This window comes from Mercenaria mercenaria, chromosome 9 (genome assembly GCF_021730395.1).
Source record: "Mercenaria mercenaria strain notata chromosome 9, MADL_Memer_1, whole genome shotgun sequence".
In the NCBI taxonomy this organism is placed as follows: domain Eukaryota; kingdom Metazoa; phylum Mollusca; class Bivalvia; order Venerida; family Veneridae; genus Mercenaria; species Mercenaria mercenaria.
Genome location: NC_069369.1, coordinates 78558707 through 78574614, shown reverse-complemented (window position 1 = coordinate 78574614; position 15908 = coordinate 78558707). Strand labels below are relative to the sequence as shown.

General features: G+C 34.9%; 1 protein-coding gene across 2 annotated transcripts in view; it reads right to left on the bottom strand.

Annotated features, from left to right (window-relative positions):
• Positions 1-15908, bottom strand: part of LOC123547538 (protocadherin Fat 3-like) — a 57513-nt gene that overhangs the window by 9994 nt on the left and 31611 nt on the right. For both annotated transcript variants that reach the window (XM_053551814.1, XM_053551815.1), the window contains exons 6-7: positions 15283-15443; positions 280-410 (exon numbers count right to left, since the gene is read on the bottom strand). In XM_053551814.1, coding sequence (XP_053407789.1) covers positions 280-410; positions 15283-15443 — 292 coding nt within the window. The remainder of the gene's footprint in view (positions 1-279; positions 411-15282; positions 15444-15908) is intronic.

The following is a 15908-nucleotide window of genomic DNA, read 5'->3' as shown; positions in this document are numbered from 1 at the left end:
TATCAACAAGAATATATCCTGATAATCTTGATTTCGAGATAAAAGATAGAAATGCCTTTAAAGGAAGGTATTATGTAATATTACTTTCTTAGATAAAGTGCTGGTAGCCTGTGGATACTTTAATCTATTCTGTGGAATAAGGACTGAGAAATTCGAAGTAAACTGTGAAAAGAAGGGCATATTAATGTACCAATGAGTAAAAAAGACAAATGTTCTAGTAATGTTGTCGATTAAATATAAGATTGTATGTATGTTTGGTCTTAAATAGTAATGACTTACTCTAGAATAATAGGGTATTCAAGAATAGCATCCTTTTTCTCAGCATCAAAATAATCTTTAGCGACACCACTTTTGACCATCAATTTATTAGTTCTGGTATCTATTTCAAATAATTCTTTCGTTGAAATTGGCTGTAAATAATCATAACCTTTTATTTCACACAAAATATAATTGTGAATATTATCAGATATATTTTTTTCTAAAATTCACTTTTTATAAACGCCAAACTTCCATTATTTTTCAGGAAATCAGTGCTGTTTTATTTTAAATATGCTCAAAATAGGCACATTGAGGTAAACCCCTCGTTCCATCCTGTATTTTACTAACAGCATACACTGTGTAAAATAACATTCTTTGTATGTGGACATAACACATAAAGTTTGGCATAATAAACCGTTTAAAACTTATACCTTTAGGACAGGACAACTGTAAAATAATATATAACTTTCTGTCAAATTCCTGAAATGTTGTATTGTAAATATTTCATAACTTTTTGAATAAAAACATTTTTAAACTAACAACTTATACCTGCTACCATGTTGAACGTAAATGATGATTGTACACAAGGGTTAAACATTTAGTCAATTGGAACGTCAGAGACGCTTGTCAATCGATACTAAAAACTTACACCGGCAATAAAGCGTCAATGATGCTAGCACACGAAGTTAATACATCAAGGCTTTAGACTTACTCTGCAACAATGCTGAACGTCAATGATGCTAGCACAAGAAGCTAAAACATCAAGGCTTGAAACTTACTCTGCAACCATACTGAACGTCAATGATGCTAGCACAAGAAGCTAAAAAATCAAGGCTTAACACTTACTCTGCAACCATACTGAACGTCAATGATGCTAGCACAAGAAGCTAAAACATCAAGGCTTAAAACTTACTCTGCAAAATGATGTTAGCACAAGCAAGTATACCAAGGTTAAACATTTGCAACCATGTTGAACGTTAATGACGATAGTACATTAAATTAGTACACCAAGAATAAAAAATCTTTCTCTGCAACCATACTGAACGTCATGAGTAACAAACAACTCAGGCTAAATTCTCTGCACAATACTGAACCAATGAGCTAGCCAAAAGAAGCTAAAAATCAAGGCTTAAAACTTACTCTGCAACCATACTGAACGTCAATGATGCTAGCACAAGAAGCTAAAACATCAAGGCTTGAAACTTACTCTGCAACCATACTTATACTGAACGTCAATGATGCTAGCACAAGAAGCTAAAACATCAAGGCTTAAAACTTTCTCTGCAACCATACTGAACGTCAATGATGCTAGCACAAGAAGCTAAAACATCAAGGCTTAAAACTTTCTCTGCAACCATACTGAACGTCAATGATGCTAGCACAAGAAGCTAAAACATCAAGGCTTGAAACTTACTCTGCAACCATACTGAACGTCAATGATGCTAGCACAAGAAGCTAAAACATCAAGGCTTAAAACTATCTCTGCAACCATACTGAACGTCAATGATGCTAGCACAAGAAGCTAAAACATCAAGGCTTGAAACTTACTCTGCAACCATACTGAACGTCAATGATGTTAGCACAAGCAAGTATACCAAGGTTAAACATTTGCAACCATGTTGAACGTTAATGACGATAGTACATTAAATTAGTACACCAAGAATAAAAAATCTTTCTCTGCAACCATACTGAACGTCAATGATGTTAGCACAAGCAAGTGCACCAAGGTTAAACATTTGCAACCATGTTGAACGTTAATGACGATAGTACATTAAATTAGTACACCAAGAATAAAAAAACTTGCTCTTGATACCATACTGGACGTCAACGATGCTTATACATCAAGTTATCAATCAATGTTTAAACCTTAGACCTGCAATAATGCTGAACGTCAAAGATGTTAGTACTTCGAGTTAGTATAACAATGTTTAGAACTAACACTTGAACCTCAGAAAAGCTAGTATACCGAGGTTAAAAGCTTAAACCTTTGGCAATGTTGAACGTCACTGAAGCTGGTACACCGAGGTTAAAAACTTACACTTGCAGTTATACTGAACGTTAATAATGTTGGTATACCGATGTTGCAAACCTGATGAACGCCAGTGAAGTTAATACACCAATGTTTGAATGTCAAAGATGCTTGTAATATCAAGTTAGTACACACAGATTAAAAACTCACACTCGCAACCATCTTTAAAATTCATTGATGTTAGTGTATCAAGTTACTACACTAAGTTTTAGATGGAACTCGCTGCAGTTGTCTTATGTCGGGAATCAGACACTATTTGGACAGATTAACATCACACTTTAACATGATAACATAGCATATTAACATAATTTGACACTGTTTTGAAAAGTTAACACCACACTTAGACAAGATAACATAACTATTAGACATAATAACACAATTTTGTTTAACGCCCTCTCCCTACTGAGCTAAGCAGGCGGGCTCCCTATTGAGCCAAACACTTTTAGTAGACAAGATCACATGGTACTTTGACATGATAACATAGCTTTTCTACATAATAAGACACTGCTTTGGAAGTTATCATCAAAATCTGATATGATATTATGGCTTTTGACATAATAAGACACTATTTGTACAGGGAAACATCGCACTTTGGCATGATAACATAACATACTAACATGATACGACACTGTTTTGACAAACTGACACCACACTTTGACATGATGACATAGCTTTTTAATGTAATAGCACACTTGGTAGAAAGAATTACACGCAACTCTAATAAAGTAACATAGCTTTTTAACATAATAAGAAACTGTTTTGACAAATTAATAATACACTTTCACATAATAACATTTCTAGTTAACAAAATAAGACTCTATATGGGCAAGTTAACATCACACCTTGACATGATATTGTAGTGCCCCCACCCCAGTCACTGTACTTTAATTGGGTTAGGGTAAAAAATGTAAAAAGTAAACAGACCAGGGGCAAGGGGACTACAGTCAGGGGACCGAGTCCACCAATTTAAATACTACAAGGTTATTCATTGTTCAGGGATAAGCAATATGTTGACTAAACTAGGGTCTGGTCGCGACCCTATAGGCTGGTAGCGCCCATGTTAAAAGGCTGGTAGCGCCCGAGTTCAAATTTATTTCAAAGTTTAAAATAAACTAATGACAACGTTCCTTTCGGCTTCAAACAACTTTCATTTATGGGAAGCCTTAACAATAACTATTAATTATAACTGAATAAAATAATCAGTAATGAAAATACCAGGCAAAAGTCGTGTAGCAGGCGGACCGAGAACCAACTCTAAAATTACAGAGTTTTCTAAGAGAAAAACAGCCAAATACTGCTAATAAATATATCTGTATAATTTAATGATAATAAGTACCGTGCAGTTTCAAAGTTTGAATAATTCGTATAGGTTTTAGAAGCGTAAAATAAAAAAATGTCTAAGAACAAACTGACAAACAGCCTTTCTATACGAGAGACGGAGGCAAAGTGATGATTCTAGCGTTCTAATAATTAACCTTTTTGGTATGCATGGTATGCAAATGAGGATGAATACCAGAATCTAAATTAGTTTGAATAAGGTCAAAGTCGGAAATACCCGGACAGGTCCGTAACCGAGTTGATGCTACGAACTTACTTCGGCCGACCATGACGTCATTCGGGATACGAACGTTTCCTTATATGCAAATAAGGCGGAGCTTAACCTCTAAACTGGTGTAAACAAACAAAGTCGGACAGAAATAAATAATAAAACAATATAGAACGCTACGAATCAACACTACATGCCAAGTATTAAATATCAAATACTTGACAATAAAAGTTAACTATTTCTGCAGAATATGAAGCGATTTCAGTCCGCTTGTACGAGATTTTAGTCACCAGGCCATACGTACAAAAATCCAAGATGGTTGACAACTGTCAAAATTTCAACTGACATAAACTTTTATGAAGTTTTACAAAGTCAACAATGGACATTACATGAAAACCTCGATTTAATTTAATACAGCAGGTGATTGTTGATTGAACTGTTGAATAACTCAGGCTGACATTGCGTACTTTTATAGAAAATCCCTGTGAAAGCTAGAATTACAGTTTCACTAACTGACACAAGCATGACATAAGTAGAGATCTAACATTTTGAAATGTAATTAAGTAAACAACAATTTAACAATGCGACTGGTTATCAGTCAATGTCTGGAAATGTTACAGAACAATGAACTATGATTAAAAAGTAGCTGACAGATAGCCTGACAACTTTAACATGAAAAATAAAAAAACTACCGATAGGCCGTAAAAACAATGCAAAACAATTGCATCAAAACAAGGCCGTGAGGCATCATGCCTCACAGTACCCTCCCTACTGACAAAATTTCGTCCTCGAAATTGAAAAAAATACAGCCTGTTACACAAAATACAACAATAATAATTACCTTACAGCAATAATGATGAGAATCATAATACCGTAATTAACAACATGCATTAAGTACAATTAACATGTGTATGCACCCGGTAGTCTACAGACATAGCGATATAATCATGTTATCAAAGAATATGGTTCGAAATCTTTGTACTGCCATTATAAAGTATTGGTTTCAATAACTTTAATACATTTGCACTAGAATTACTTTAAGACAGAAGGTAGAACACACATGCACAGATTGCATTTACATATTTCCAATTAATTAATTCTGAAATATACAATCAATTTGATAAAATTTCATAGATGCAACATTTATGCTATGCATTTAAAAATTTTCATATGTACCATGAACAACATTTATAAATACTGAAATAATTTAACCAGACACCTGAATTCGGACCTATAACCAACACTGCATCACATATTTTAGGCAGTACCATACTTGATAAAAAAAAAACATTTCGGACAGGTACATGTACATGAGAGTTTGCCTGAGCAACAATTAAGCAATTGTGTCCTTTAAGTAATGCAATGTATAACAATAATAACAGAGTTCTTAACAATAAACAACAATTGTGACAGCACTTAATTTATTCCAGGGCTCTGTACTATTCAACAGTTGAACTTGAAATGTACCAAATACTTTAAACAGAATGTTAAAAAAATTATCAAATGATTACTTATAACCACTGACTGGCAACAGTGCTAAAAGGCGTGACAAAGTTGAAAATCTACTTTCACTTATAAAAGTTCAAATACCAAAGATATACTTATGACTTATTATATCAGAGGTAAACATTACAAAAAAAAGAAAATTCTACCTTAAATCAACTATTACCGTACTGATACCAAAATATTACAAAAAAAAAATGTGGTAATAATAGCATTTCACAAAAATGACAAGTTTACTATTTAAAGCTTAAAGCCCTACTAAAATGTCACAAAAAGTAGCCCAGACAAAAATATTACACTTAAATTTTTCTAACAGACAGTATTATTAAATAATTATAAAATGTGAAATTTCCTCATGAAAAGGGGGCCTGTGTTTGGATCTTCCTGCGGTGTTGACGGCCAATCCACCTCTGGTGTATCCTCAAGCGGTCCATACAGTATTCCTCAGGGGGTCAGAATTCTTATTGGAACCTTAGAAAAAGCATCTCGGTAACAATTATCAACAGATCACCTTCCAGAGCTCTTGGTTGGTCATCTGTAACTTCACTCTTATTCTTTCCTGTATAACCATTCCGTTCTCTCTCATGCAAACTCTGAATACATTAAAGGTAAGGTTGACTGACAATCCCATACATTCATTTGATTCTTTTTCTGTCTCTATCATTATCATCTTTGACTTGGAATTGAAATGTTTAAGAGTGTTGGATTTGCCTCCCTTAGTCCATTTATAAAATTTATAGGGTTTAAGGTCGATGGAATGATCTCCCTTGGTCTATCACTTGGTCCTTAGTTCTGTGGTCTAGGTATAGGTGCTATGTATGCCGACAATTCCCTTCCAACATCTCTCTTCCTAGGTAAAAAAGCATTGAAGTCTGCATCAACACGAGTATCACGGGGACCAAGGAGCCGTTCTGTACTGGCCCCTACAGCAACTCGACTCCTCACACCCTGATATCCCGTCAAAGGTTCATCCAGTGGGCCACACCAGAACCACACTTGGTTCTGACCAGAAACTAGTAATCATCTCACCCGGAATCGTACCGGATACATGGCACGGGGTGCACATGCGCTATAATTTGACGTACAAAAACTTGGTATAAAAAATCTTCATATAAAAAACCACCTTGCAAGGCTTTCCTGACCCCCGGGGCCATGGCTTCTCCGCTGGATATGATGTAGTACTTGCCAGGATGGATAAAACCCTGGTCTTCTAAAACTCGGTCCTCCCCTGAGCGCCTGCGCCAGGTCACCTCACCGGAAGGCGTGCCAAATACCACCGGCTGACTGCCAGCTGGTACCAAGTTGTTTTCATACAAATCACCACCGTCCATTGACTGTAACCTCGACCTTGACGTTGCCTCCGTCTCACGGGCGATTGACAGTGTACTGGCGGTGGTAGAAGTCTGGTTAGATAAGGTATATCTGGTTAGGTTTTAAACGTAGGTACTGGGTTGGTAATCGTGGTCTATGTCATGCTGTGCTTAAGTGAATGGTATATCAGCTGGGTCCATGGTAACTTTCCTAGTAGTCTCCATCATGGACTGTAACTAAATGTGTTTTATTTAAACAACACAAAAAAAATGTATTCACTCTTACTTTTACTAGTCCAGTAAAAAGGAAATATTTACAGAATTTAAATATTCAAGGTTTTGGCACTTAATTATATCAATAATTAATAGGTACAAAATGTTTTGTATGAATTAATCAAGTTTAAAAATGTTCTTTAAAGCTAACTTGGTAACAGTTAGCAATTTAACTGTCTCTAAGGAACTGGTTTTCCACAGCTTGGAAACAGCTGTTTCACATCTAGGTCAGGAATGGTACAAGTTACTAGTATTCAATGAAATTATATTTGTTACCTAAGCCTGGAAATGGCTTTAGTGCTATACACTGACCTGGTATCGGTCACAATACAAGCCTAGAGACGGCTACAGTATTCAACAGAATGGTTGTCTAGATATTTAATAAACGGCAGGGCACAGCTCTGTGAAATGTACCAAGAACAAAGTACACCAAGCTCAACGCGCCAACAAAACAACTTTTAGATACACAAAAATAATTCTTACCAAAGTCTGGTAACGACTTTACCAAAGGCAAGGTCTGGTAATGACCCTTACAAAGTCTGGAGGCGACTTTCACAACAAAACAAGTCACTGGTCAGTGGTGGTTATACTAGATTTGTAGTCACATTATTCGACATGATGAGTTGTGTTTATGATTTAAACTCTAGGGTTCAAAAAGCAGAACAAAACATTGACCAACTTATCCATCTGACCGAATCAAATTCAAGTCGTATAAAAACACTCGAATATAAAAGCATTGACGCCGAGGCACGAGACCGCAGAAACAACCTGATCTTTATAGGTATACCGGAGGTTTACCTAAACGAAAACTGTGAACATTTAATCATTGACTTCTTGAAAACGCACCTAGGTATTGATTCTGCAGGCTTGTTCTTCGTCCAAAGAGCCCATCGACTTGGTGTTCCTCCAAAAAGAGGTCGTAACAACCAAATTACTGGTCAAAGGCCAAGGCCTATTGTTGCTTGTTTCCGGGACTATAAAGATGTCGAAGTTATATTGTCACAAGCCTTTAAATTACAAGGTAAACCATCATACGGAATAAACCGTGACTACCCGAAAGAAATAGTTAACGCTCGGTCGAGATTATGGCCTGAATACAAAAAACAAAAAAGCTTAAATAAGAAGGGAACTGTGTTCATCGGATTTCCTGCAAAATTGATAGTGAAAAAGAAGGTTGTTAGGGATGAATTCCCGGACTGGAAAGCTGTCATGGCAATGAGCCGACCAACAACCCCATACAGCTCGGACGCGAAAAACAGACATCTGAACCGTATCGTTGAATCCGAAAATGACCTCCATATGAACTCTGATAAATCAAGCGAGGACGAGATCAGTTCTGATGTTTCCGATAGTGAATCGGCTACGAGCGATCGTATGGACGCATACAGTCAAGCAATGAGGCAGCTGGAGACCCAGCAGCGGGATATGACGCACCGACCACCCGAATCGAATCCACCGATCGGTCAGGGGGCATCCGAAGGTCCTGTGGACCTACAAGTGTCTGTTGATGCTGAACACTAGGAATTCAGGGGGATATCCCAGAGTAGGAACAATATGAACATACAAAGCAGCAGTGTAGAACAATCTTTGAGAACCGGAACATTAAATGTGTGTGGCCTCAAACGTAGAGCTAACTTTCCAGATTTCGTAGAGTTGATTAGTAAATATGACTTATTTTTTGTTACAGAAACAAAATTAGATCCCACTGATGTTATCTCTGTCCCAAATTACCATTTCATAAGTAAACCGAGAAAGCAAAAATACATAAGGAAATCAGGTGGAATAGGCGCATTTGTTAAAAACAGTCTCAGTAATTTTGTTGAAATTCTCGAAACCGAGTCTGAATACGTACTTAGGCTTAAACTTTCCAAGGCATGTACCATGCTTGAACATGATGTTGTTTTTGGTATAACATATGTACCCCCATTACAATCACGTTTCTATGATAACGATGAGTTCGAATTGTTGGAAACAGAGATAGCATCAATGAGAAGTGAAAATGACTATATATACATTTCTGGCGATTTCAATGCACACACTGCTGAACTATGTGATTATACGTCTTGTGACGATTTTTTGTCAGATATTTTTGATATGGATGATGATCTTATTAGTTTTATTGACCAAAAAAGTTCATTAGAAACTAACGGCATTAAGCTGAAAAGAAAGTCTGAAGACAAAAAAATTAATAATCATGGCTATAGACTTATAGAAATATGTAAAAATAATAATCTCATTATTGTAAATGGTAGGTTTGGCAAAGATGTTCCAGGCAGAATGACTTTCAAAAATATATCGGTACTAGATTATTGTATTGCAACTGTACAAGCTTTTAAATTACTGAATAGTTTTGAAATAATTAGTTTAGATCAATTGTACTCGGATGGTCACGCGGTTTTGAACTGCAATATTGTAACGAAATGTAACAAATTAGATAATAATCATGTTCAGGCTATAAACAGACCAAACTGGAACCCAACCAAAGTTGAGGAATTTGCAAATAAAATAGATGTCACAAACATACAAAAAATGCTTAATGATTACAGCAACGGGCAAAATATTGATAGCTTGCACTTAGACATGATTTCAGATGAACTTTCTTGTATTTTTCTTAAAAGTGCAGAAACAACCTTTGAATCACGTAGACAATTTGATATAAATAAGCTAGGTAAAATGAAGCCTTGGTTCGGTATAAATTGCAAGAAAGCTCGAAAGATATATAATAAAGCTCGAAAGAAGTTTCAAAAATATCCGTCTGAATATAACGATATAGCTTTAAAAAATGCATGCCAATCCTATAAAAATACTATGAACAGATATCAAAATTTATACAACAAGCAAAATGAGGAAAAACTTCGTGAAATGCACAGCAAAAGACCAAAAGATTACTGGCGTTACTTAAATAGAATTAAGAATAAGAAACAAGTTGATCCTCCTGATCTACAGGATTTGTATAATTACTTCAAGGACATAAACAATACTGATGAATACAATGATGACGATGATTATGATTTAATAAACGTTGTTGATAGGGATGAGAGTTGCCTTAATATTCCAATTACAAAAGTAGAAACTGAAAAAGCTATTAAGGGTTTGAAAAATAACAAGGCACCTGGGATTGATGGGATATTAAATGAGTATATTAAATGCACTATTGTTAAAATGTTACCTATCTATGAAAAACTGTTTAATTTAGTCCTAGATAATGGTATAATTCCATCCAAATGGACAGAGGGAATAATCAAACCTATATATAAAAATAAGGGTGATTCACAAGACCCTGGAAACTATAGGCCGATAACTCTTTTAAGTTGCGTGGGAAAACTTTTCACGTCAATTTTGAACAACCGTCTAAATGATTTTATTCAAGTAAACAACATATTATTGGAAAATCAAGCTGGGTTTCGAAAGAATTATTCAACAACAGACCATATATTTGTTTTAAACTCACTAGTAGAGATATTAAGAAGCCAGAAAAAAATGTTGTTCTGTTCTTATGTGGATTTTACAAAAGCCTTTGATACCGTCTGGAGAGCTGGTCTTTGGCGTAAACTCACGAATAACAATATAAAAGGCAAATTCCTCCGAGTGGTACAAAACATGTACAGTAACATTAAGTCGTGTATCTCTTCAGGAGAGAACTTTTCTGATTTTTTCATATGTAACTCTGGCGTTCGTCAAGGAGAAAATTTATCGCCCGTGCTATTTTCCCTCTTTCTGAATGACTTGGAACAATTTCTTACCAATAGGGATAATTCAGGAATAAGTCTAGGTCAAATAAACGAAGAAATAGTAAATATGTTGAAAATTGTAATCCTTTTATACGCAGACGATACCATTCTATTGGCAGATAACGCAGTAGCTTTACAAAAATGTTTGGATGATTTTACTGAATATTGTAATTTGTGGAAACTTCAGGTTAACATAAACAAAACTAAAGTGATGATCTTTAGTGCACGAGATACACGCCGTTTTTCATTTAAAATTGGTACGACGGAACTCGAAATTGTTAAAACATATAAATATTTAGGAACTTACTTCTCAAGTTCATGTAGTTTCTTAAATACAAGGAAGCACTTAGCCGAACAGGCCAGAAAAGCACTTCATTTCCTTTATATGAGAGTTAATAATATACAGTTGCCTATGGATCTAATACTGAAACTGTTTGATCACACAGTACTCCCAATTCTCACATACTCAAGCGAAATTTGGGGTTACGAAAATACATCATTAATTGAAAAAGTTCACTGCGAGTTTTTACGATATGTTACAAAATTGAGAAAAAGTACACCTATATACATGCTATTTGCAGAACTTGGTAGATACCCTATTGATATCACAATAAAAACAAGAATGATTGGTTTTTGGAATAGGATTGTCACAGGTAGTAAAGATAAACTTTCCTATAAGATATACCAGTTTATGTTAAACCTACCAGACTTTAACTCTAAATGGATAAATTATATAAAAACATATTTACAAACACAGGAAGAATAGATATTTGGAATAACCAAGAAACATTATTGTGCAAAACAGTCAAATTCACAATTAAGAGAACATTAATAGACCAATATTTACAAAAATGGAATGCATCTTTGCAACAATCGTCAAAAGGTCAAAACTATTCAATCTTTAAAGAGTCGATTTACCTTGAAAATTATCTTTTGAAATTAAATAAGTCACTTTCTACTTATTTACTAAGATACAGAACAGGTAATCATTTTTTGCCAGTTGAAGTTGGAAGATGGGAAGGAATTGACATTTCAGATCGCAAGTGTTTTCTATGTGATAAGAATGATACCGGTGACGAAATGCATTACCTTCTTATATGTCCTATTTTCAAGGAACAACGATCAAAATATATTCAGACGTACTTTTATAGGTACCCAAATATTATCAAATTCCGACAACTTCTCAACGAAACTTCACCGCACAAATTAAGAAAATTGTGTCTCTTTATCAAGATTATTTTAGATTTCTTCAAGCCTCATTATTAAGTTATTATAAGACTATATAAATCATCTTAACTAATGTTTTGTGCTAACCTATATTATAGAAAAGGTTCATAACACAATAAATAAAAGAAAAACAAAATAAAACTTACAAGGTCATAATATCCAGATTGAATCACTATTGTCTGCCGCTCGCATTAATCTTACAATAAAAAATGTCAATAACCAATCAAAACACTTAACAGAATCTAATTTGAATAATAATGAATGAAAAAACGCACGACTAAACCGTATCAAAACCCTTGAATGAAAATAACTCCACCCCTAGCCGTCAAAACAATTTTTACGCACGACTTGCATGATTTTTAAATACCGGTCGTCATAGAAATCCGATAATTACCTTACATTTATTTCTACTGCATTATAGATTTTTTTTATTTTTTTTTCCAATACAGCGATTCTTTTTCTTTTGAATTGATATAAACGATAGCATAAAGGTTTCTCCCCCTTTTTCTTTCTTTTTTTTTTTCATTCTTTTTTAATTCTTCTTTTTTTTTTTTTTTTACCTGCATCTGGTTAAATGATCGTTTTTTTTTTTTTAGTTTTCTTCAACTTTTCTACATTTGTACTTATATAAGAAATGTATACTTGAAAATATATCTTATGTATACCTATACCATGTCGCAAAATATTTAAAACATTATTTTCACTGTATACTCATGTGTCATATATATGATTTGAGTTAATAAAGTTGTGTTCTGTTCTGTTCTGTTCTACTAAAAATTTTTTTTAACAAAGTCTAAACTACTCCTGATCTACTGACTTTCTTACTCACCCAGGCTTGGAAACATCCTTAAGTTGCTATCTATTACATTAAACCTGGACTGAAATCTAAATTTTTTTTTATATTAGATTAAACATGTATAATATTTTATTTAAAAAAAAAAATAAGGCTGCAGTCTCCACAAATAAATCAGCACTGCTAAAGAACGGCTCTGACTTCAGTTTAATTAAGTCCTCGACTCCTCGGTATACTGGGGTGGTTTAACAATTGATACACCATCACTGTAGTAAATATCTAGGTCAAGTTCACAAATGTTTACAAATGTCACACTCGCTTATCGATCGATACTGGCAGTAAATAAGGTCATTGGTTATGCTGATGTGTGGTTCTGTATCCTGCTAAGCTGCATCTTTCTGACTGAGAAAATATTACGTGCTCGCTGTCAACAACTTCTAAATAATCATTTGTTCATGGTAGCGTTTTCAACAAATTTATGGAGTGTAGAGTTCGTATCACTGGATCCGAAAAGAAGAACGGATCCCACCGCTGCTTACCAAATTCTGTAGTGCCCCCACCCCAGTCACTGTACTTTAATTGGGTTAGGGTAAAAAATGTAAAAAGTAAACAGACCAGGGGCAAGGGGACTACAGTCAGGGGACTGAGTCCACCAATTTAAATACTACAAGGTTATTCATTGTTCAGGGATAAGCAATATGTTGACTAAACTAGGGTCTGGTCGCGACCCTATAAGCTGGTAGCGCCCAAGTTAAAAGGCTGGTAGCGCCCGAGTTCAAATTTATTTCAAAGTTTAAAATAAACTAATGACAACGTTCCTTTCGGCTTCAAACAACTTTTATTTATGGGAAGCCTTAACAATAACTATTAATTATAACTGAATAAAATAATCAGTAATGAAAATACCAGGCAAAAGTCGTGTAGCAGGCGGACCGAGAACCAACTCTAAAATTACAGAGTTTTCTAAGAGAAAAACAGCTAAATACTGCTAATAAATATATCTGTATAATTTAATGATAATAAGTACCGTGCAGTTTCAAAGTTTGAATAATTCGTATAGGTTTTAGAAGCGTAAATAAAAAAATGTCTAAGAATAAACTGACAAACAGCCTTTCTATACGAGAGACGGAGGCAAAGTGATGATTCTAGCGTTCTAATAATTAACCTTTCTGGTATGCATGGTATGCAAATGAGGATGAATACCAGAATCTAAATTAGTCTGAATAAGGTCAAAGTCGGAAATACCCGGACAGGTCCGTAACCGAGTTGATGCTACGAACTTACTTCGGCCGACCATGACGTCATTCGGGATACGAACGTTTCCTTATATGCAAATAAGGCGGAGCTTAACCTCTAAACTGGTGTAAACAAACAAAGTCGGACAGAAATAAATAATAAAACAATATAGAACGCTACGAATCAACACTACATGCCAAGTATTAAATATCAAATACTTGACAATAAAAGTTAACTATTTCTGCAGAATATGAAGCGATTTCAGTCCGCTTGTACGAGATTTTAGTCACCCGGTGCATACGTACAAAAATCCAAGATGGTTGACAACTGTCAAAATTTCAACTGACATAAACTTTTATGAAGTTTTACAAAGTCAACAATGGACATTACATGAAAACCTCGATTTAATTTAATACAGCAGGTGATTGTTGATTGAACTGTTGAATAACTCAGGCTGACATTGCGTACTTTTATAGAAAATCCCTGTGAAAGCTAGAATTACAGTTTCACTAACTGACACAAGCATGACATAAGTAGAGTTCTAACATTTTGAAATGTAATTTAGTAAACAACAATTTAACAATGCGACTGGTTATCAGTCAATGTCTGGAAATGTTACAGAACAATGAACTATGATTAAAAAGTAGCTGACAGATAGCCTGACAACTTTAACATGGAAAATAAAAAAACTACTGATAGGCCGTAAAAACAATGCAAAACAATTGCATCAAAACAAGGCCGTGAGGCATCATGCCTCACAATATCATAACATTTTAACACAAGACACGGTATCGACAAGTTAAAATATCAGTGATGCTAGTACATCAAATAAATACTTAAGATTAAAACATCTGTGAAAAGATTTGTATTATATCCCTTGGAAGGACAGAAAGCAACCAAGCAACATAATAGAAGACTCGGTTTGATTGAGCCTGTTCTTGAGAGGTAATGAAATGTGCAACACCTCTAACGCTCCCTGGCAATGGTCGAATAGCAAAAACTGAATGTACTCCGTGATACAAAAGGACAAGAACAAAAAAGCCAAGTCAAAGCACGTGAAGAACTTTCATTTGCAACCATGTTGAACGTCAATGATGCTACTACACAAAGTAAAAACATTTAGGTGAAAAATGAATATGTTGAGCGTCAATGATGCTACTACACCAAGTTAAAACATTTAGGTGAAAAATGAAAATGTTGAGCGTCAATGATGCTACTACACAAAGTAAAAATATTTAGGTGAAAAATGAATATGTTGAGCGTCAATGATGCTACTACACCAAGTTAAAACATTTAGGTGAAAAATGAAAATGTTGAGCGTCAATGATGCTACTACACCAAGTTAAAACATTTAGGTGAAAAATGTATAAACTTACACTTTCATCCATGTTGAATGTCAGTGCTGCATTATCTGTATCTTCATCCGTGGCTTCAAGTGTCAGGACTTCATTCTCTTCTTGAATTGTTTCGGGAATAAAAATCTTGTGTTCCTTTTTCGTATCATCTGGATCTGGCCTGATGAACACTGGAGCCACTGCTGCAAATTGAAGATAAGCATATTGATTAATTGTAAATTAAGATGTTACGGTGTTTTTTACCAGTACTCCCCCGATCTTAAGCCGATCTCCTTGGGGATCCGTGATACGTCTCGCACAGGATCCGAGCTCCTGAATATGAATATAGAGCTTCCCGGGCGAGCATAATATAATGTAAATACTTTCCATTGTTCTCGTCTTAAAAAGCGGATATGGTATTATTTCTTTTTAATGTGTTTTATTACGATTTCTTTAAATAAACCTGAAAAAGAAGAGCTTAAACACTGTCATGTTACAATAAATGATAATCGAGATTATTTTAGCCATGCTCTATACTATGTGGTAATGAGGCCCGGTTGAAGATACGAATTGACGTATCTGGCTCTCGGAAAACTGTTTTGTGGTAATGAGGCCCGGTTGAAGATGCGAATGGAAATATCTGGCTCTCGGAAAACTGTTTTGTGGTA